Here is a 22,800-nt window from a genome sequence, read left to right on the forward strand (position 1 = left end):
CAGCTATACAAAAATATAACATTTAAACATATTTACATTTTTGTGCATTTTGGGCCACTTTAAGAAAAGTCATCACATTTCAAAATAAAAGACATTTGGGGTGTTTTTACAGCTGTTAAATTAAACCTGAACAGGAAGTAAGGGGTTAAAGCCATGTTTGATTTTATCAGTTCAAAGCAGCTGGACAGTGAAGCCCCCCCATCCCCCCCAGCCCCCCCCCGTACCTCCTCGGACACTTTGGGGACACACGAGTATGTAACCTTATCCACAGAGTGGGAGGTGCAGAGTCACCTGATCCCCTCTGCGAGTGGCAGCACTTACCTGCTCAGGTGTCCCTTTGCAGCGCGGCAGGAGGGCAGCAACACAACGGAGAGGGGGAACAAAAAGAAACAAGAAGAGGGGATCAGGGGAGTTAAAGTGGGGATGTGGTCTCAGACAATAAACAGCTGATTTTTGGACAATGGCACCATGACGAAGAGCTTTGTGGAGGACAGTAAGTTACAGATTTCTGTTTCTTTCTCTTCCTCTTCATCGTTTCAGGGTTTTCAGTCATCCTGTTTTTATCTTCACAGATTCTGCTGCCGACGCCACTGCTGCTGAAACATCCACCAACCAGACAGTAAGTCACCCAAATATCATCAATTCAACTATTAATGAGAGTTATTCAATAGACTGGAAGTGTTTCATTTATGTTATTGTTCATTAATTGAGTATTTGGGTTTTTTTTTGGACAGTTAAAGCCATTTTAATGCACTTTAACATAATATCACATTTAACATTGACAGAGCCAACATGTTAAACAGTAACAGTGAAAGTAACATCAGTATTTATCACATGAACTGTTAATTGATCTAATAACAAACGTGGCTCTTGGATAGTATGAAAAGTGTCTGATTTGTGCTGCTGATCATTTAAAATGTCAATTAAACAGAATAAATAAAAGGAAAGCAGCTTAAATATATATGTTTTTTTAAAGAAAGCTAAAAACTAACCTTTTAATGCACTCCTCAACTTATTTTATATATTCTATTTTGTAGATAATTAACTATGTACTGTTTTACTATTCTAAACTATTTTATTACATTTTCCATCTTATGCCACATTCATTCCTCTTTATGCTCCTTTTGGTTTATGTCATTTATTTAATGTAAAGCACTATGAGCTGTATTTATTATTACAAATACAGTTATTGTTATTATTATTTAATGCAAAAACATACATGTAGGTATAAGGCTTTACTTATCTTGCCGTATTTTGTATTTCTCTCTATTTGTTTTTTAGGGTTATTTGTGTGTTTCTGTGTTGATGGTTTCCTAGTTTGGCTATTTTTTTTAATTTAAAAAAAAAAGTCTAATTAATCAATAATAATCATTAGTTCCAGCTGTAAATGAAACATTGATAATTATGATGATGGGACTTTTATGGTGAGACACAACACGTCACATAAAGTCATTTTTATTTATAGTCTAATGTCAACATCCTTTATCCTGAAACTCCCCAAAAGCTTCTTTAACTTGGGTCAATTCCCATTTTATCACCTTTAAGTGCAGATTGATGCTAATCTTCAACAGTCTGTGTTTGTCCATTTAGCAGCTGTCCAGCAGCTGTAATCAGCTGGTGATCAAACTTTCTAACTCAGGTTTCACACTAACAGCTGCTCCAAAAGCCTCAACTCAGAGGCGAGTTTAGACCCTTTTTAGGGTTCAACTACCCCTAAATTTGATCTCAGCACCTCTAAAAATAAATAAATGATCATCTTTTAATAGTTTTATTAACAGCTTTAATGTACTTTGGATAGTTCTGTCATTAACATTGTGTTTCCCTCAGGGTTTGTTAACTATCTCAGCCTCCTCTCTGTAGAAATCTGTCATTGTTTATTCTGAACCATTATTATTATTATTATACACTATAGTGGAACACTCTACTATGTATGAATACTTGTTGTTGTAATTTACTTTATGCAGTGAAATGAGTAGTTTAGCAGGGGCCCCTCTAAAGGTCCGATCCTAGAATCTGTCTCAACTTCTCCCTAAAAACACTGATTCAACCTTCTTTTTTTTACCCTGTTGTAGGAACTTCAGACAGAAGCACCAGAGCAGCCGGACCCCTCCAGGATCGAGGTGGTCTCAGTGACGGAGGAAGACCTCCCCACCGTCGAGACCCCCAACACGGTGAACGTCAGCCCCCTGGGAAGCTTTGCCGCCGACCCCCAATCAGAGAACGAGTCCGCCAAACCTGAAGAGCCCCATTGTCCAGCTGCACCCAGCCCGGCCATGCCCATCACCAAGGTGCAGCCCTTTCTGAATGGTGAGACCGCCTCAACTTCAATTTAATTTATCGCACATTAAAGGAAAAATAAAACATCATACATGCAGAATGTATTTGAGATTATGAAAAGAAAACAATAACTAACAAAAGAGAAATGTGCCGGAGGAGCCAATAAAACCCATTAAGAGCCCATTGGCTGGTTCTCCTATGATGAGACATACATTATAAAAACTTAAAGAGTAAAGAAATACAGACAAAAAGTAAACAAAGTTCCCGACCAACAAAGGTTCGGTTGGTTAGGTTTAAGGAAAGGTGATGGACGGGTTGGGGAGCAACGGATTACATGTAACGTCGTTACGTATTTAAAATATAAAATATGAGTAACTGTATTCTGTTATAGTTACAGTTTAAATGAGTGTATTCAGAATACAGATGACTGATTACTTTACTGCACCACGCAGGTTGCACTGCACAAATATGCTGCAAATCAATGTGCGAGAGCACTTTCCCAGTGTTACCAACTTGGCGACTTTCCAAACCCTCTTAGCGACCTTTTTTTCCTCAAAAGCGACTAGCGGCAAAACTAGCGACTTTTGGTGGTGTTATTGGAGACTTTTCTGGTGTTTTGGAGACTCTGAAGTGAAAGCACGTATCGCTCTGCAGTTACTGTCCTCAACAAGTAGCTGGTGCTGCCGTGAGCCCCTCCCCCGTCCTGACTGCAAATTAATTGTGCAATTCCACCCCGCATAACAGTCTTTTGATTAAATTTGATATTTTAACATTTAACAATACAGAACAAAATTGATTCAAATTTTTTTTTAAAAACCCCAATAATCAACATAAGAAAGTTAATTTGTAGTTCTAAACATATTTAGGTTTTTTTACTCACTTTTTGTCTCTCCCAAGACGTTATTCGTCTCTCCTACAACGTCCATTACAATTACATGCATATCAAAAAATATGCAAATTAGGTGATGACGTCATTTAGCGACTTCTAGCGACTTTTAGGACAGCCAATAGCTACTTTTCTTACTGAGGAGTTGGCAACACTGCACTTTCCACACAACACCAAATGACAATTGCGGAGAACGACATGAACAACCAAGAGGAGGAGGACAAAAATACCTACACACCTGGTAAAGAAGGTCGCAACATCAAAGTGCAGTGCAAGCTTTTCTTACCATCAACAAAGCTGCTTTCAGCATCGAGAGACTCCACGTCTAAGTTGAAGAAGCATCTTGAGTTAAGTTGGCTAATTAGAGTTAGCTAGCCGATCGGGTGATGTAAGTTATAACCATTGGGTTGGGAGTGGGGACTGACAAAACAACGGAGACATTAACCCAGCAACTATTAACCTCTTAAACCCGAGAGCCCCCGCCGGCGGGGGCAACAGCGCCCCCCATACATTAAGACACATTGACTCGCGGAATAATCCGTCAAAGAAAAATCCAAACAAACTTCCCATTGTAAATGTACAACTACAAATTATGTCATGCCTTCGCTGTTTTGATGGTTAAAAGTTGTGTCTGGTGGGCGCGCAGGTGGTTGAGTGGTTAGAGCCACATACGCCACACAAGAATGAAACCCGGCATTTTAAAATACCAACAACAGCGTTACAGAGATTCGTTTCTCTTCTCTTCCTTTGTGTGAGACAGAAAGCCTCATACAGCAGCAAGTACACCATCGCCTCCATGTCCTCCATTGTTTATGTGTTTTGTGTCGCGTAGAAAACAGAGTCACTGCAGTTTCGCGGAGCCGTGCTATGACGACCCCGCCCAGGTTGAGTAGGTACTTTTTTGTAATGGAAAAGGTCTGTTCTGGAACCGAGTCGAGCCGGGTAGTGTTAGAACTGTATAGTGGAAAAGCACAATAAGTCAATCCAACCCACTGCCTCCAAATGTGGAAATGTGTCACCTTCTATAGATGTCACCTGACCTATACCATCTCATGCGCTCTTTAAAAGTCGTATGTATTTTTTACGGATGGATAATAGTCCTTCATCTGCACCAGATTAACTCAATTAATCAATCTTTATTTATATAGCGCCAAATCACAACAAAGTTATCTCAAGACACTTTACACATAGAGCAGGTCTAAACCGAACTCTTCAGGTTTTAATTTTAAAGAGACCCAACATTCACACATGAGCAGCACTTGGTGACAGTGGAGAGAAAAAAAAGGAGAGAGAGAGAGAGGAGAGAGAGAGGAGAGAGAGGAAGGATAGGAGAGAGAGGAAGGAGAGGAGAGAGAGGAAGGAGAGGAGAGAGAGAGAGGAGAGGAGAGAGAGGAAGGAGAGGAGAGAGAGAGAGAGGAGAGAGAGAGGAGAGAGAGGAAGGATAGGAGAGAGAGGAAGGAGAGGAGAGAGAGGAAGGAGAGGAGAGAGAGGAAGGAGAGGAGAGAGAGAGAGAGGAGAGAGAGAGGAGAGAGAGAGGAGAGAGAGGAAGGATAGGAGAGAGAGGAAGGAGAGGAGAGAGAGAGGAGAGAGAGGAAGGAGAGGAGAGAGAGAGGAGAGAGAGGAGAGGAGAGGAGAGAGAGGAAGGAGAGGAGAGAGAGGAAGGATAGGAGAGGAGAGAGAGGAAAGAGAGGAGAGAGAGGAAGGAGAGGAGAGAGAGGAAGGAGAGGAGAGGGAGAGGAGAGAGAGGAGAGGAGAGGAGAGAGAGGAAGGAGAGAGAGGAAGGAGAGGAGAGAGAGGAAGGATAGGAGAGGAGAGAGAGGAAAGAGAGGAGAGAGAGGAAGGTGAGGAGAGAGAGGAAGGAGAGGAGAGAGAGAGGAGAGAGAGGAGAGGAGAGAGAGGAAGGAGAGGAGAGAGAGGAAGTAGAGGAGAGAGAGAGGAAGGAGAGGAGAGAGAGAGGAGAGAGATGAAGGAGAGGAGAGAGAGGAAGGAGAGGAGAGAGAGAGGAAGGAGAGGAGAGAGAGAGGAGAGAGAGGAAGGAGAGGAGAGAGAGGAAGGAGAGGAAGGAGAGGAGAGGAGAGAGAGGAAGGAGAGGAGAGAGAGGAGAGAGAGGAAGGAGAGGAGAGAGAGGAAGTAGAGGAGAGAGAGAGGAAGGAGAGGAGAGAGAGAGGAGAGAGAGGAAGGAGAGGAGAGAGAGGAAGGAGAGGAAGGAGAGGAGAGGAGAGAGAGGAAGGAGAGGAGAGAGAGGAAGGAGAGGAAGGAGAGGAGAGGAGAGAGAGGAAGGAGAGGAGAGAATGGAGAGAGAAGCACATTGAAGGTCCGGGACTGGAATCTGTCATCCGGACGTCTACAGGTCCAGATTACCTGTGAGACCAGAGTCCATAGTACATGAATGTTAATGGATATAGATAGATGGATAGAGAGAGAGAGATGAGGAGAGAGGAGCTCAGTGCATCATGGGAGTCCCCCGGCAGTCTAAGCCTATAGCAGCATAAACTAGGAGCTGGTCCAGGACAAGCCTGTCACAAACTCAGGTGTTCCCGTCTTTGTTCCTTCACTTTCCCAGCAGAGAAATAATGTTTCTGACTCTCCAGTTTTCTTCTGCTCTATAAGCTGCTTTTATTAGAGGTGATGGATCACTGTTTGATCAATAATAAAGAGGTTTAAAACTGGAAAAGGGAGAAAAGGACCAACAGAAAAAATACAGAAAGTTATCAGAGTAAAATATCAGAATCATTTATTCTGGTAGCAGATTTCAACAGGAAAAAGCAACGAGCATGAGAGAAAGAAAGAGAGGGATTCAGTCTGTGTGCCTCCATATTAACATGATAAAAACTGTGTGTGCATTAAAGAAGAATCTAAATAGAATTATTAATACAAATGTAGATGTAAATATACATTTGAGTGTATTAGGAGCACAATATGAACATTTTGTTTTTCATTTCATCTCAACGTTAATTTTAAAGATTATATAAAATGTAATATAATTGATTTGTTTCAATTTCTCAAGCATCAAACATAAAGTATTTTAAAGGCAACGTTTACAGTAAATCTATAGAAAAGTGCTCTTATTACAACATTCTCCACTTTCACTCATCAGGAATTCTCTTTTTTTTTGTTTTTTTTATATTTATATTTTTCAATTCTGACAAAAAGCTTTCATATGGGCAAGTGTCACAGAGCTGCGTCCTGATTGGCTGATTACTTTTGGAGGGACAGGTCGGCGTCTCAAAGTGCGAGAAGTGAAAACTGAAATATGATGACAGGAAAAGAGAAATCCTGATCCCTTAAAGATATATTTCTATGACACCTTCTTGCAGGTTAACCCCAGGCGGGGAGCTCCGGTCCTCTGATATGATGCGAACGCGGAAGTAACTTAAAACTGCATTCTATCAAAAGGCCACCAGGGGGCGACCGTTTTGGTGTCAAAAGGACTTCCGTCTCTATACAAGTCAATGGAGAATTCACCAACTTCTCACTTGATTTCTAACCTCAGTAAACGTTTTCAAAATGTGTTTATGGTCTCAATCGCTAGTTTAAAGCCTTCTTCAATGCAGTATGATGTTCATTTGGGACATTTTGGCCTCCCTGATTTTATATGTGACGATAAAGCAGGGTATGCATTAGGGCGTGGCTACGTGGTGATTGACAGGTTGATTGGTTCGCAGGTTCAGGAGGACGCCTCATGCTCCTCCTGATGCCCATATAAGTAGAATCCCTGTTTTTTTTTTACCCAGCATGCACCTGAAATATTCAAGATGGCGCTGCCCAGATCCGAAACTATTGGCTTCCAAGCAGCAGTCCACAAACCAATGGGCGACGTCACTGATGTTACGTCCATTTTATATACAGTGTATGGTTAACCCTTACATACTGTTTTCATCCATAAATATCTCATCAGTCGTTAATATAATGGTGATTAACTCTTAATGAAGCTTTCAGAGAGCAGACGTCATTCTTCAGGCTTGTTTGTGTAGAAAACAATAAATATAAATAAGTAATATATTTTTATAAAACATGATTTCAGGTTATTTTATTGAGTTTGATGAGTTTTGTAATAGTGTTTGTTTTTGATTTGACCTGAAACAGCCCACTATGTACACAAATATGTATCAGCTGTATATTCTGGATCACTTTTAGGGAAAAGTCATAAAATATTCAGGCTAAAAGATTGCATAACTGTGGTCAGGGTGTTTTTACTGTAACAGTAAGTAGAGTTGATGAACTCATTTTGTGTCTACAGACGACGACTTGGATAAAAGCTGGAAGAGCCGGGTGCTCGCCCATCGACTGGAGCTGCTCATCGCTTCCGGCGTCATCGTGGTCGTCGCTCTCGTTCTCGGCATCGGCCTCGGAGGTGAGGAGCTCGATAATGGAGCCGCTGTAGCATGGACGGCCTTCACTCCTTTAATATTTAATGCAGCCTTCACCTGTTATACAATTTAGATCCTGCAGTCAGTATGAACTCACTGACACATTTTCAGAGTTCAGCTTAGATGTAAAGGTTTTTATACAAAACAAAAACTTCATACAGAACTGTCTTTTAATCAGAGGGTTTTTATTACTATAGAAAAAGATTACATACGGGAAACAATGGATTTAATTTCCAATGTCTTAAAATGACACTGAGTGAATTTGAAGTCGGTCGGATTAAATCTCTAGATTGCAGCGAATGGCGGCAAAAAAACAAATTCGAATCAAAATTGCCGACTTCCTGTTGGAGTTAGGGTATGGGTCCAAGAGACTTTTTTGTGCGTCTTTACATGATACATATGTGTACTAAATTTTGTTAGTCCACATCAATCTGGAGCGAGGGGTTCCATTTTCTTCATGTTATAAAGGGTTCAGTGGCGCCACTTAGCCATCACTTCCTGTTTTATGGCGAAAAACCAAAATTTGCCGCAACACCAGGCCCATCAGGTTTAACGTAAGTAAAATATTTTGATAACTTTTCATCTCCAATGTCTTAAGATGCCACAGAGCCAATTTGAAGTTGGTCGGATGAAATTTGTAGGAGGAGTTTGTTAAAGTACGATGCGTGGAAAATCGCGCAAAAAAAATGGTTCCAAAAATTCTAATCAAAATGGCAGTCTTCCTGTTGCAGTTAGGGTATTGGTCCAAGAGACTTTTTTGTGCGTCTTTACATGATACATATGTGTACCGAATTTCGTTTGTCTACGTCACTCTGGAGTGAGGGGCTCAATTTTTAATTTTGCCTTTGTGAGACACTCATTTTCGCACACCATAAAATATCACATTCTATGCAAGGTCTGATGCATGTGCCAATTTTCATGAGTTTTGGGGCATGTTCAGACTGTCAAAAATGCAAATTCCTGCAGATTAAATAGGCCCTTCACACTGTTAGTAGCCTTTAACCAGCTGACTGTGTTCCAGTATCAGAGGCAGCTCAGCCAATCAGCTGCTGGGAAGTAACTGGTGTCAGATGGTGCAGCGTCAGTGTGGATGGCAGATCAGGGTTTACACGGCTGGAGGATCAGATGATTACCTGAGCTGCTTTCTGTCGCTGATAAAGACAGAAAGTGTGAAAGAGACGCTGGAAGACTTCATCTGATGGAGTACAATAAATTATAATAATCATACTACAACAGATTTGAATTAAAATAGACTTGAAGGCAGGTTTAGTCAAATTAAAGCTCCTAAAGAAGTCAGTGAAACAGTGTCTGAGTTTATCCAGCATAACCGAAGAGCCACAGAAGATTATTTATTCTTTTAAATTTAAAAATATACAGTACCAGTCAAAAGTTTGGACACACTTTCTCATTGATGTGAATGAGAAAGTGTGTCCAAACTTTTGACTGGTACTGTACATATAAATATTATATATATAATAACATGAGGAGCTACTGTTAGAAAAAATGTGACATTTCGAGAATGAAGTTGTAGACAAAAAGTTGTAATATTAACAAAAAATATGTGTGTGTGTGTGTGTGTCTCTCTCTCTGTTGGTGTGTGTATATCTGTGTGTGTGTGTGTGTGCGTGTGTGTAGTCGGTCTGAGCTGTGTGGGGAAGTTTCGTTGTGGTTCGACGTCTCGATGCATCAGCAGCTCGTCTCGGTGTGACGGAGAAATTCACTGTGAGAACGGAGAGGACGAGCTCGGCTGTGGTGAGACACACACGCACACGCACACACACACACACACACACACACAAACACACACCTTACTCTCACCTCAGCCATCAGTCTATAACCTGTTTATAACCTCAGCTTAAAACAAGCACACAGAGATGAAGGTGTGTAGGAGTGTGTGTGTGTGTGTGTGTGTGTGTGTGTGTGTGTGTGTGTGTGGATGTAAAGGTGATGAAGGTGTGTAGCAGTGTGTGTGTGTGTGTGTGTGTGTGTGTGTGTGTGTGTGTGTGTGTGTAAAGGTGATGAAGGTGTGTAGCAGTGTGTGTGTGTGTGCGCATCACAGTAAAGGTGAAGCTGGTTGACTATAAATGATTGGTTGGGTTGAGGAATTGGAAGTAGAATAAATCTAAACAAATTAAAATATTTTGATATAAATTAATTCCAGTATATATACAATTCATCCTATGCATGTATTTGTATCTCTCTCCATCAGTGCGTCTCAGTGGGAGGAGCTCGGTCCTGCAGGTCCAGATGGGAGGCGTGTGGAGGACAGTCTGCTCGGAGGACTGGAACAACTGGCTGGGTGTCTCAGCCTGCAAACAGCTGGGATACTCCAGGTCTGTGATTCAGCTGTCTGTGACCCATCCAGGTCCTGGTTTTAGATCCTATCCTATCCTATCCCATCCCATCCTATCCTATCCTATCCTATCCTATTCCATCCTATCCTATCCTATTCCATCCCATTCCATCCTATCCTATCCTATCCTATCCTATCCTATGCCATCCCATCCTATCCTATGCCATCCTATCCTATGCCATCCTATCCTATCCTATCCCATCCAGGCGGGGAGTTCCGGTCCTCTGTAATGAGGCCAACGAGGAAGTAACTTAATACTGCATTCTATCAAAAGGCCACCAGGGGGCGACCGTTTTGGTGTCAAAAGGACTTCCGTCTCTATACAAGTCAATGGAGAATTCACCAACTTCTCACTTGATTTTCTAACCTCAGTAAACGTTTTCAAAATGTGTTTATGGTCTCAATCGCTAGTTTAAAGCCTTCTTCAATGCAGTATGATGTTCATTTGGGACATTTTGGCCTCCCTGATTTTATATGTGACGATAAAGCAGGGTATGCATTAGGGCGTGGCTACGTGGTGATTGACAGGTTGATTGGTTCACAGGTTCAGGAGGGCGCCTCATGCTCCTCCTGATGCCCATATAAGTAGAATCCATGTTTTTATTTTTCCCAGCATGCACCTGAAATTTTCAAGATGGCGCTGCTCAGATCCGATACTATTGGCTTCCAAGCAGCAGTCCACAAACCAATGGGCGACGTCACGGATGTTACGTCCGTTTTATATACAGTCTATGATTCTATACAGGAGCTAAAACGGCCTGTTTCAGACAGAGGCTGAACTGAGCGGCTTCTTAAAGGACCAGTAGAAGATAAATAAGGAGTTTTTAACTGGAAATCATGCAAAAATATTCCAGTAGACACAGAGAATATAAAATATGTCTCCTTTAAATCTCTCATTAGTGCTTCTTTATTGAGGCTCAGTATTATCAGGTTAAAATTTGATACGCTGTACGTTATATTTGTGTGTCTGTGTGTCCGTCAGGTACGTGGAGTCGTTCTTCGTGTCTCTGACCGCCGTTGAACCCGAGCTGCAGTACAACCTGGTGTCCATCAACCTGAGCCAGCCGCAGATCATCAAACTCCAGAACGCCACGACCTTCAGGTACCAAACACGTCGCCGTTAAAATGAATTAAATAGTATGAAACACTTACAATGGAAGTGATGGAGGACTAAACCCACAGTCCTGCTTCTGTGGAAACATGGATTTAAAAGTTGATCTGAAGCTAATATGAAGCTTCAGCGTTTATGAATGAGAGACGAAAGAAAGAAAGAAAGAAAGAAAGAAAGAAAGAAAGAAAGAAAGAAAGAAAGAAAGAAAGAAAGAAAGAAAGAAAGGCAGGCAGGAAGGAAGAACGAAATTCAAATGAAAAGAAAGAGAACAAGAAGTAGGAGAGAAAGAAAGAAAGAAAAAAGGAAGAAGGGAAAGAAAGAAAAATATGAGAAAAGAAGACAAGAAGTAGGAGGAGGAAGATGAGGAAAGAAAGAAAGAAAGGAAGGAAGGAAGGAAGGCAGGAAGAAAAAGAGAAAGAAACAACAAGTAGGAGAGAAAGAAAGAAATAAAAATAAAAATGGAGGAAGAAGAAAAAGAAACAACAAGAAGTAGGAGAGAAAGAAAGAAAGAAAGAAAGAAAGAAAGAAAGAAAGAAAGAAAAAAGGAAGAAGGGAAAGAAAAATATGAGAAAAGTGAGGAAAAGAGAAAGAATGGACAAGAAGTAGGAGGAGGAAGATGAGGAAAGAAAGAAAGAAAGAAAGAAAGAAATGAAGAAAAAGAGAAAGAAAAAAGAAGTAGGAGAGAAAGAAAGAAAAAGAAAAAAAGAAGTGAAAGAAAGAAAGAAAGAAAGAAAGAAAGAAAGAAAGAAAGAAAGAAAGGAGAAAAAAGAGAAAGAAATGACAAGAAGTAGGAGGAGGAAGGTGAGGAAAGAAAGAAAGAAACACTGAGAGGGAATCTGATGCTAAAAACACTGTAAATACTACTTCTACATAAAGTACTACTTCTACATAAAGTACTACTACTACATAAAGTACTACTTCTACATAAAGTACTACTACTACATAAAGTACTACTACTACTACATGTACTTTCCCACTCAGTAAATGACTGTGTGGAGCAACTGTGATACAGTCCTCCATCACTGAACACTGACAGCACATTAGAAGGAGATCTGTTAATAGTTATTATATAATAACATAAATATCTTAGTAGACTTTTCTTCAGTAAAGTTTGTTTTCTGGGTTTTTTCACAGTAAGAGTCAGTGCAGCTCGGGGAAGGTGACGACTCTCAAATGTTTGGGTGAGAAAACAAACTGCTGACAGAAATATGATCTAAATGTCAATAAATGAACGTACTTGATAAATAACTGTAGACTTATTATCTGTAATGCATTAACTGGTAAATGTGTTAAACTGCATCCTGTGTGGTATTAAAATATTCTTTAAAACTTTTATATTTAATGTGGTGAACATTTCCTCCAGACGCTCTGCAGAAGATTTAAAACCATCATGAGACTTTATTTTACAGACAGCAGCTGAGTGATATTAACTTAAAGCTTTGACCTCTGACCCCTCCCCAGCGTGCGGCTCCAGGCCTCAGTACAGCACTCGTATCGTCGGAGGAAACGTCTCCAAGCCGGGTCAGTTCCCCTGGCAGGTCAGCCTCCACTTCAGCAGCGAGCATCTGTGTGGAGGCTCCATCATCACGTCCCGCTGGGTCCTCACCGCAGCGCACTGCGTGTACGGGTGAGTCACAACTCTCAGTCTTACATAGAAGATGATTTACTATGAAAACATCTGGACAGAGGTGTGAAAAAGCAGCCAGAGCTGATGGTGTGCTGTTGAATCTCTCATTTCTATCTCTTTGCTCTTATTTGAAATTTAGAAATTCTTGGCTCAAGAGCGAGAAGTGTTGAGTCTGAACTCGTTACTGTCTCAACACCAGAAAGTCAAATAGCTTTAAATATTCAATAGTCAGTTTTCTTTAACAATGTGTTGTATTTATAAAGCTTGTTATATTATCCATTGTGTCAAATCTGCATCTGAAAAGTAACTAAAGCTGTTAAATAAATGTAGTGGAGTAGAAAGTACAATATTTCCCTCTGAGATGTAGAAAGTAGCATCACATGGAAATACTACAGTAAAGTACAAGTACCTCAAACTGTACTACAGTAAAGTACAAGTACCTCAAACTGTACTGCAGTAAAGTACAAGTACCTCTAACTGTACTACAGTAAAGTACAAGTACCTCAAACTGTACTGTAGTAAAGTACAAGTACCTCAAACTGTACTGCAGTAAAGTACAAGTACCTCAAACTGTACTACAGTAAAGTACAAGTACCTCAAACTGTACTGCAGTAAAGTACAAGTACCTCTAACTGTACTACAGTAAAGTACAAGTACCTCAAACTGTACTGTAGTAAAGTACAAGTACCTCAAACTGTACTGCAGTAAAGTACAAGTACCTCAAACTGTACTGCAGTAAAGTACAAGTACCTCTAACTATACTACAGTAAAGTACAAGTACCTCAAACTGTACTGCAGTAAAGTACAAGTACCTCAAACTTTACGGGGCGGCTGTGGCTCAGGAGGTAGAGCGGTCGTCCTCCAATTGGAAGATTGGCGGTTCGATTCCCGGCTCCTCCAGTCCACATGTCGATGTGTCCTTGGGCAAGAAACTTAACCCCTAGTTGCTCCCGTTGCTGTGCCAACGGTGTATGAATGCGAGTGAATGGTTAGCTTCCTCCTGATGTGCAGGTTGGCACCCTGCGTGGTAGCTGCCTGCCATCAGTGTATGAATGTGTGTGAATGGGGTGAATGAAATGTAGTGTAAAGCGCTTTGAGTGGTCGAAAAGACTAGAAAGGCGCTATATAAGCCATTTACCATTTACTACAGTAAAGTACAAGTACCTCTAACTATACTACAGTAAAGTACAAGTACCTCAAACTGTACTATAGTAAAGTACAAGTACCTCAAACTGTACTGCAGTAAAGTACAAGTACCTCAAACTGTACTACAGTAAAGTACAAGTACCTCAAACTGTACTTGACTAAATACTAAGTACTTTTACTGTACTTTGTAGTATTTAGCTTCGTGTACTAATATAAATCCTTGCCTCCTCTCCAGGTTTGCAGAGTCGTCCATGTGGACGGTCCACGCCGGTCAGACGGAGCAGCCGGTGCACGGAGCTCAGTCTCTGTCTGTGGAGCAGATCATTTATCACGCTCGCTACCGACCCAAAGGTCTGGACTACGACATCGCTCTGATGAAGCTCACCAAGCCGCTCCTTTTTAACGGTACTCCTGTCCTGCTTTCATTACTCTGGTAGCAAGGCACATAACCTCATCCTGCTTTTCATGTTTTAAATGTTCATGTATTTATTTTTTGTCTACTTCATTTTACACTATCTTATTATTATCATCATTCTATAGTTTTATCTTACAGTAAAGCAAACTGTACTGCAGTAAAGTACAAGTACCTCAAACTGTACTACAGTAAAGTACAAGTATCTCAAACTGTACTTAAGTAAAGTACAAGTACCTCAAATTGTACTACAGTAAAGTACAAGTACCTAAAACTGTCTTTAAGTAAAGTACAAGTACCTCAAACTGTACTGCAGTAAAGTACAAGTACCTCAAACTGTCTTTAAGTAAAGTACAAGTACCTCAAACTGTACTACAGTATTTTACTTATTTAATTATTTTTATGTATTTATTTCCATTTATTTCTTTTTTTCTCTCTCTTCGGTGCATTGGTCTCCAGTGGTCTTTAAATTGTTCTGTTTTATTCCTTTTTTAAATCATTATTATTAATATTTTTCTCTTTTATGTTGTCATTTGTTTTGTCTTATTAACAGCTTGTCAATCAACTAACTATAAAACTCTTTGAGCTACACTAGTCTGTATGAAAGGTGCTTTATAAATAAACTTTGATTGATTGATGGATCCTGCTCCATTAGGGCGAGGAGCTTCTGTTTTTTAATTCTTCACACGTTTATTTCTGCCACTTTTCACGCTGATCTTCCTCTGCAGGCTTCGTGGAGCCCATCTGTCTGCCCAACCACGGCGAGGAGTTCGAAGAGGGCACCATGTGCTGGATCTCTGGGTGGGGGGCGACCGAGGACGAAGGTGAGTCTGAGAGCAGCTGATCATCATCATCATCACTCGCTCAATATCATGATTATAGAACTGCAACGATTAGTCGGAATTTATTGTTTTAAGTCATTTTTTAATCCTCTTATCGTCTTAAATTCGATCAAAACTGACCCGGGTTTGACTGTTTATAAAACATAAAATATAAATTATAACCCAATTCTATTTCAGACCATTTTTAGCTAACGTCATTCCAACTTATCACAACTTTTATACATGTTTTTAGAAATGATGATTTTTGAGTTAACGTCTGTCAGGTTAATTTTGACCCGAGGAAAACAGAAAAAGTACTAAAATTCTCAGTTTTTTAGCTTTTTAAAATAGGAATATCTCCTGGTTAACGTGAATATCATTTTGGGTTGTGGACTGTTAGCTGGGACAAGATGTAGACGTTATAGATTGAATCTCTGGCTTTGGGATCCCGAACGAGCCCCCAAAGAATATGTGAATGGACCATAGACTGTATATAAAATGGACGTAACATCCGTGACGTCACCCATTGGTTTGTGGACTGCTGCTCGGAGGCCAGTAGTATCGGATATGAGCAGCGCCATCTTGAAAATTTCAGGTGCATGCAGGGTAAAAAAAAACACGGATTCTACTTATATGGGCATCAGGAGGAGCATGAGGCGCCCTCCTGAACCTGTGAACCAATCAACCTGTCAATCACCACGTAGCCACGCCCTAATGCATACCCTGCTTTATCGTCACATATAAAATCAGGGAGGCCAAAATGTCCCAAATGAACATCATACTGCATTGAAGAAGGCTTTAAACTAGCGATTGAGACCATAAACACATTTTGAAAACGTTTACTGAGGTTAGAAATCAAGTGAGAAGTTGGTGAATTATCCATTGACTTGTATAGATACGGAAGTCCTTTTGACACCAAAACGGTCGCCCCCTGGTGGCCTTTTGATAGAATGCAGTTTTAAGTTACTTCCGCATTGGCCTCATTTCAGAGGACCGGAACTCCCCGCCTGGACTGGACACAAAAATATATAGCAATAAATTGAAATATAAACTTGACGGAAGGTATCAACTAAAATAAATTGATACCAAGTAGTATGGAAACGTCTCCCGTCAAACGATACCTGCAATGGATCCTTTTTGCACCCAGAGCTAGAAAATATGACTATTTGTATGAACTTGCTCACAGCCAATCAACACAAACTTTCTTCTATTTAATGCATCATGTGATTGGTCCACTGCCACAGCAGCTACGACCCGTCTGTGGTGGTGAAGTCGTGGTGAATTTGAGTTAGAGCGCTTAGCAGTTCAGCAGCCAAGATGCCACCTAAACGCTCTAAAGTGTGTCTACACTACACGCCTGTTACACCGGATACAAGACAGAGACCTACATGTGTTAATGGGAATCTAATGAAGTACTCAGCTGGTATCAGTATCACTTCATTGGATTAGTACTGGTATCATCATCTTTTAAGGCCCAGGTAAACCCCAACTCTACCGGACACCTTAATAAACACAAAACACACCAGCGTCAGCACATTTAAAGCAGTGATTAATCGATACTGACGATAATCTTTATTCCCAGCCTGAATGATTATTACACATTTTCCTCTCTGACACCTTTTTTAAACATTTCTTTGGTTCAATCAGGAGAGACCAGCGTGGTCCTGCGCTCCGCCATGGTGCCGCTCCTCTCCACAAAGACCTGCAACCAGCCGGAGGTTTATCAGGGCTTCATCTCCTCCTGGATGATCTGTGCCGGTTTCCTGGAAGGAGGAACCGACTCCTGCCAGGTACAGACGCTCTGCTCAGTGTGTTTTAAAGCAGAAACACTATTTATCCTGCTGATTACTTTAAAATACTTCCACATTGTTTGAGCACTGTGTGTTAAAAGGACTTTAAAGGGGGAAGAACACGTCTGCAGTAGTAATGGTTCTGACTAATAGAGTGGAGGGCCTAGTTAAGGGGAGAGGTGTAGGTTTACAGGGACTCGGAGGAAGGAAGGAAGGAAGGAAGGAAGAATGAAAGAAAGACAGGTGGAAGGAAAGAAGGAAGGAAGGAACGGAGGAAGGAAGGAGTGAAAGACAGGTGGAAGGAAGGAAGGAAGGGAGGAAGGAAGGAAGGAAGGAGTGAAAGAAAGAAAGAAAGAAAGAAAGAAAGAAAGAAAGAAAGAAAGAAAGAAAGAAAGAAAGAAAGACAGATGTGGTGGAAAATCGCCACTAAACTACATCACAGTTCAGTTTACAGTTTATGGTCAGTCAGATAACCCCCCCCCCCCCCCCCTCCCCTCCCTCTGCATCTCCCCAGGGTGACAGCGGCGGCCCTCTGGCCTGTGAGGATTCGTCTGTGTGGAAGCTGGTTGGAGCGACCAGCTGGGGGATCGGCTGCGCCATCAGGAACAAGCCGGGCGTCTACACCCGGATCACACGCTCGCTCAGCTGGATCCGACAGCAGATGGAGGTCAGTGTGTGTGTGTGTGGGGGGGGGGGGGTTCTGAACTGATCAGCAGTCCTGAGAGGATCCACCAGATGGTCAGCATGTTTCAGTCTGGAGATGAAGACATGTGACTGATAGATTCAATTTGACTTATCCAGGTTTTTTAATCTTTAGTTATTCTGTATAAAAAGTTGCTCTGGTTCCTACATAGACTGTATATAAAATGGACGTAACATCTGTGACGTCACCCATTGGTTTGTGGACTGCTGCTCGGAGGCCAATAGTATCGGATCTGAGCAGCGCCATCTTGAACATTTCCTGTGCATGCTGGGTAAAATAAAATCATGGATTCTACTTATATGGGCATCAGGAGGAGCATGAGGCGCCCTCCTGAACCTGTGAACCAATCAACCTGTCAATCACCACGTAGCCACGCCCTAATGCATACCCTGCTTTATCGTCACATATAAAATCAGGGAGGCCAAAATGTCCCAAATGAACATCATACTGCATTGAAGAAGGCTTTAAACTAGCGATTGAGACCATAAACACATTTTGAAAACGTTTACTGAGGTTAGAAATCAAGTGAGAAGTTGGTGAATTCTCCATTGACTTGTATAGAGACGGAAGTCCTTTTGACACCAAAACGGTCGCCCCCTGGTGGCCTTTTGATAGAATGCAGTTTTAAGTTACTTCCACGTTGGCCTCCCCGCCTGGGTTCTTACCAGGATTATTATAGTTTTGAAATTTTCACTAGTTTTTATTTTTATTTTAGTTTTAGTTTAGTTTTAGTGAGTTTAACAAGTGATGAAGTAGTTTTTAGTTTTTAGTGATTCAGGTATCAGGAGGAAAAAGCCTTGATTAGTAGATTAGTACCTACTGGTACTAGCCCTACTGGTACTAGCCCTACTGGTACTGGCCCTACTGGTACTAGCCCTACTGGTACTAGCCCTACTGGTACTAGCCCTGCTGGTACTAGCCCTGCTGGTATTAGCCCTACTGGTACTAGCCCTACTGGTACTAGCCCTACTGGTACTAGCCCTACTGGTACTAGCCCTACTGGTATTAGCCCTACTGGTATTAGCCCTACTGGTACTAGCCCTACTGGTACTGGCCCTACTGGTACTAGCCCTACTGGTACTAGCCCTACTGGTACTAGCCCTGCTGGTACTAGCCCTGCTGGTATTAGCCCTACTGGTACTAGCCCTACTGGTACTAGCCCTACTGGTACTAGCCCTACTGGTACTAGCCCTACTGGTATTAGCCCTACTGGTATTAGCCCTACTGGTACTAGCCCTGCTGGTATTAGCCCTACTGGTATTAGCCCTACTGGTACTGGTATTAGCCCTACTGGTACTAGCCCTGCTGGTATTAGCCCTACTGGTAATAGCCCTGCTGGTACTAGCCCTGCTGGTATTAGCCCTACTGGTACTAGCCCTACTGGTACTAGCCCTGCTGGTATTAGCCCTACTGGTACTAGCCCTACTGGTATAGCCCTACTGGTATTAGCCCTACTGTTATTAGCCCTGCTGGTACTAACCCTACTGGTACTAGCCCTACTGGTACTAGCCCTACTGGTATTAGCCCTACTGGTATTAGCCCTACTGGTATTAGCCCTGCTGGTATTAGCCCTACTGGTATTAGCCCTACTGGTATTATCCCTACTGGTACTAGCCCTGCTGGTATTAGCCCTGCTGGTACTAGCCCTACTGGTATTAGCCCTACTGGTATTAGCCCTACTGGTACTAGCCCTACTGGTACTAACCCTACTGGTACTGGCCCTACTGGTATTAGCCCTACTGGTACTAGCTCTACTGGTATTAGCCCTACTGGTATTAGCCCTACTGGTACTAGCCCTACTGGTATTAGCCCTACTGGTACTAGCTCTACTGGTACTAGCCCTACTGGTACTACCCCTACTGGTACTAGCCCTACTGGTACTAGCCCTACTGGTATTAGCCCTACTGGTACTAGCCCTACTGGTACTAGCTCTACTGGTATTAGCCCTACTGGTACTAGCCCTACTGGTATTAGCCCTACTGGTACTAGCCCTACTGGTACTAACCCTACTGGTATTAGCCCTACTGGTATTAGCCCTACTGGTACTAGCCCTACTGGTACTAACCCTACTGGTACTGGCCCTACTGGTATTAGCCCTACTGGTACTGGCCCTACTGGTATTAGCCCTACTGGTACTAACCCTACTGGTACTACCCCTACTGGTACTAGCTCTACTGGTATTAGCCCTACTGGTACTAGCTCTACTGGTACTAACCCTACTGGTATTAGCCCTACTGGTACTAGCTCTACTGGTACTAGCCCTACTGGTACTACCCCTACTGGTACTAGCCCTACTGGTACTAACCCTACTGGTATTAGCCCTACTGGTACTAGCTCTACTGGTACTAGCCCTACTGGTACTACCCCTACTGGTACTAGCCCTACTGATACTAACCCTACTGGTATTAGCCCTACTGGTATTAGCCCTACTGGTATTAGCCCTACTGGTACTAGCCCTACTGGTATTAGCCCTACTGGTACTAGCTCTACTGGTACTAGCCCTACTGGTACTACCCCTACTGGTACTAGCCCTACTGGTACTAGCCCTACTGGTACTAACCCTACTGGTATTAGCCCTACTGGTACTAGCCCTACTGGTATTAGCCCTACTGGTACTAGCTCTACTGGTACTAGCCCTACTGGTACTACCCCTACTGGTACTAGCCCTACTGGTACTAGCCCTACTGGTATTAGCCCTACTGGTACTAGCCCTACTGGTACTAGCTCTACTGGTATTAGCCCTACTGGTACTAGCCCTACTGGTATTAGCCCTACTGGTACTAGCCCTACTGGTACTAACCCTACTGGTATTAGCCCTACTGGTATTAGCCCTACTGGTACTAGCCCTACTGGTACTAACCCTACTGGTACTGGCCCTACTGGTATTAGCCCTACTGGTACTAGCCCTACTGGTACTAGCCCTACTGGTATTAGCCCTACTGGTAGTAGCCCTACTGGTATTAGCCCTACTGGTACTAGCCCCTACTGGTATTAGCCCTACTGGTACTAGCCCTACTGGTACTAGCCCGTTATCTCAACCAGTCACACTGAACATTATACAGTCACAAGTTAGTTTTGCTTTGTTCATTGTAGTTTTTATTTTGTTTCTCTCTTGTTTATTTTTATTCCAGTTAACTAAATTATTTTTTCACTGCTAGTTTAAGTCTTAGTTTTAGTTCCCACTGAAGACGGCCATCTTTAAAACAGCCTCCATCATTTTCTACAACAGCTGCAGGTTGTAGTGCAGCGCTCACAGAGAGTATATTAAGAGTCTGTTGTTGGGGACTACTTTCAGCGGCGGATTAATCCCCATTTGGTGCTGTGTGGTATTTTGGGCAGCAGGACAGTGTGTGTGTGTGTGTGTGTGTGTGTGTGTGTGTGTGTGTGTGTTCATGGTGGTGAAGGAACGTGTCACATGTGCAGCTGTCGTGTTTTTAATAAGTTAATAAGAGATCTGCAGCACACAGGAATAAAGTTTTAAACTGTATACTCGAAAAACTTTAATGATTTTTTTTTTTTTAGTGGAGTTTGAAGAACAGCTGCAGTTAATCAGTTTACTGTCTCTTCTGTTAAACCGTGACTAATCAGCAGAGCACAGTCCCAGCTGTTAGTGACCCCGTCCTGTGATGGTAGAGACAGACAGCTGGATCCACTCAGTACTAACATTTACATACTACTGAAGTAAAAGTACTGCAGTATTATGAGTGATGTAGTATGCAGTATTACAGTAAAAGTACTGCAGTATTATGAGTGATGTAGTATGCAGTATTACAGTAAAAGTACTGCAGTATTATGAGTGATGTAGTATGCAGTATTACAGTAAAAGTACTGCAGTATTATGAGTGATGTAGTATGCAGTATTACAGTAAAAGTACTGCAGTATTATGAGTGATGTAGTATGCAGTATTACAGTAAAAGTACTGCAGTATTATGAGTGATGTAGTATGCAGTATTACAGTAAAAGTACTGCAGTATTATAGTGATGTAGTATGCAGTATTACAGTAAAAGTACTGCAGTATTATGAGTGATGTAGTATGCAGTATTACAGTAAAAGTACTGCAGTATTATAGTGATGTAGTATGCAGTATTACAGTAAAAGTACTGCAGTATTTTAGTGATGTAGTATGCAGTATTACAGTAAAAGTACTGCAGTATTATAGTGATGTAGTATGCAGTATTACAGTAAAGTACTGCAATATTATGAGTGATGTAGTATGCAGTATTACAGTAAAAGTACTGCAGTATTATAGTGATGTAGTATGCAGTATTACAGTAAAAGTACTGCAGTATTATGAGTGATGTAGTATGCAGTATTACAGTAAAAGTACTGCAGTATTATAGTGATGTAGTATGCAGTATTACAGTAAAGTAGTGGTTTGGTCCTCTGACTGATATATTATTATTATGACATCATTAGATTATTAATAGTGAAGCATCAGTGTTAGAGCAGCATGTTACTGTTGTAGCTGCTGGAGGTGGAGCTAGTTTACACTACTTTATATACAGTTAGCTAGTTTAGTCCAGTGGTTCCCAACCTAGGGGTGGGGCCCCTCCAAAGGGTCAGCAGATAAATGTGAGGGGTGGTGAGATGATTAATGGGAGAGGAAAGAAGAACAAACTAAGTCCTGATACACAAATGTGTTTTCAGTTTTTGGACTTTTTCTCTAATCTTTGATTTTTGCTGAATTATTGGATCATTTGAACATTTATTGAAATGAAAGCATGTGAGAAGTTTAGAGGGGAAAATCACTATACATATATAATGTACGGTTTAGTAGCATTATTATTATTATTATTATTATGAGTCACAGCTCTAGATTCTAACAAGGAAGATTTCAGATGTGTGAATGTAATTTCAGCACAATGATAAATCTGAGGACTATAACATTCATCAGTACATGAATCAGTTCCTTGATTGATCCCAACATCCTTATTTATATATTTTCACATTTAAATCCTTTGTGAAATAAGGCAACAGGCAGCAGTTTCTCATGAGACTGAAGGTGAATCATTTACACATTAAAATTCATCTTCTAACTTCTAACTTTCCCCTTCAGAGTTTCAGCCTGAGAAATGAAACTTTTAAACACTGTTAAGTCTTCCTGAAGCCTCGCAGTGTGACGCAATGTTTTTCATGAACATATTTGAGCCGTTTTATGGATAATAATTAAGCATATTTGTTGTTTTTTAAGGACGTTGGTTTGGACAGAGTTCAGATTGGACCACGGACAGCTGTGGATCATTAACTATAAAGTATGTTTTCTGTGTTTCAGAGAGAAGAGGCTCTCAGCTCAGACAACTGA

At 41.5% G+C, this 22,800-nt stretch overlaps 1 protein-coding gene across 1 annotated transcript; it reads left to right on the plus strand.

The window, feature by feature from the left end:
* The first annotated feature begins 153 nt into the window (after positions 1 to 153).
* Positions 154 to 22,800, plus strand: tmprss3a (transmembrane serine protease 3a). The gene is made up of 15 exons (XM_062431347.1): positions 154 to 428; positions 541 to 619; positions 2,073 to 2,307; positions 5,461 to 5,477; positions 7,430 to 7,517; positions 9,169 to 9,285; positions 9,743 to 9,866; positions 10,869 to 10,988; positions 12,132 to 12,178; positions 12,459 to 12,624; positions 14,006 to 14,175; positions 14,911 to 15,006; positions 16,651 to 16,793; positions 17,308 to 17,460; positions 22,771 to 22,800. The coding sequence occupies exons 1-15, from the start codon at positions 154 to 156 to the stop codon at positions 22,798 to 22,800; spliced, it is 1,860 nt and encodes a 619-aa protein (XP_062287331.1).

This window comes from Scomber scombrus, chromosome 13 (assembly GCF_963691925.1).
Source record: "Scomber scombrus chromosome 13, fScoSco1.1, whole genome shotgun sequence".
In the NCBI taxonomy this organism is placed as follows: domain Eukaryota; kingdom Metazoa; phylum Chordata; class Actinopteri; order Scombriformes; family Scombridae; genus Scomber; species Scomber scombrus.

Excerpts from the sequence above, each read along its gene's own strand:
- tmprss3a (XM_062431347.1), top strand. The coding sequence starts at position 154 with ATGTTTGATTTTATCAGTTCAAAGCAGCTGGACAGTGAAGCCCCCCCA. Across the intron at positions 7,518-9,168 it reads TCTCGGCATCGGCCTCGGAG|TCGGTCTGAGCTGTGTGGGG; the intron begins GTGAGGAGCTCG and ends GCGTGTGTGTAG. Across the intron at positions 15,007-16,650 it reads GGGGGCGACCGAGGACGAAG|GAGAGACCAGCGTGGTCCTG; the intron begins GTGAGTCTGAGA and ends TGGTTCAATCAG.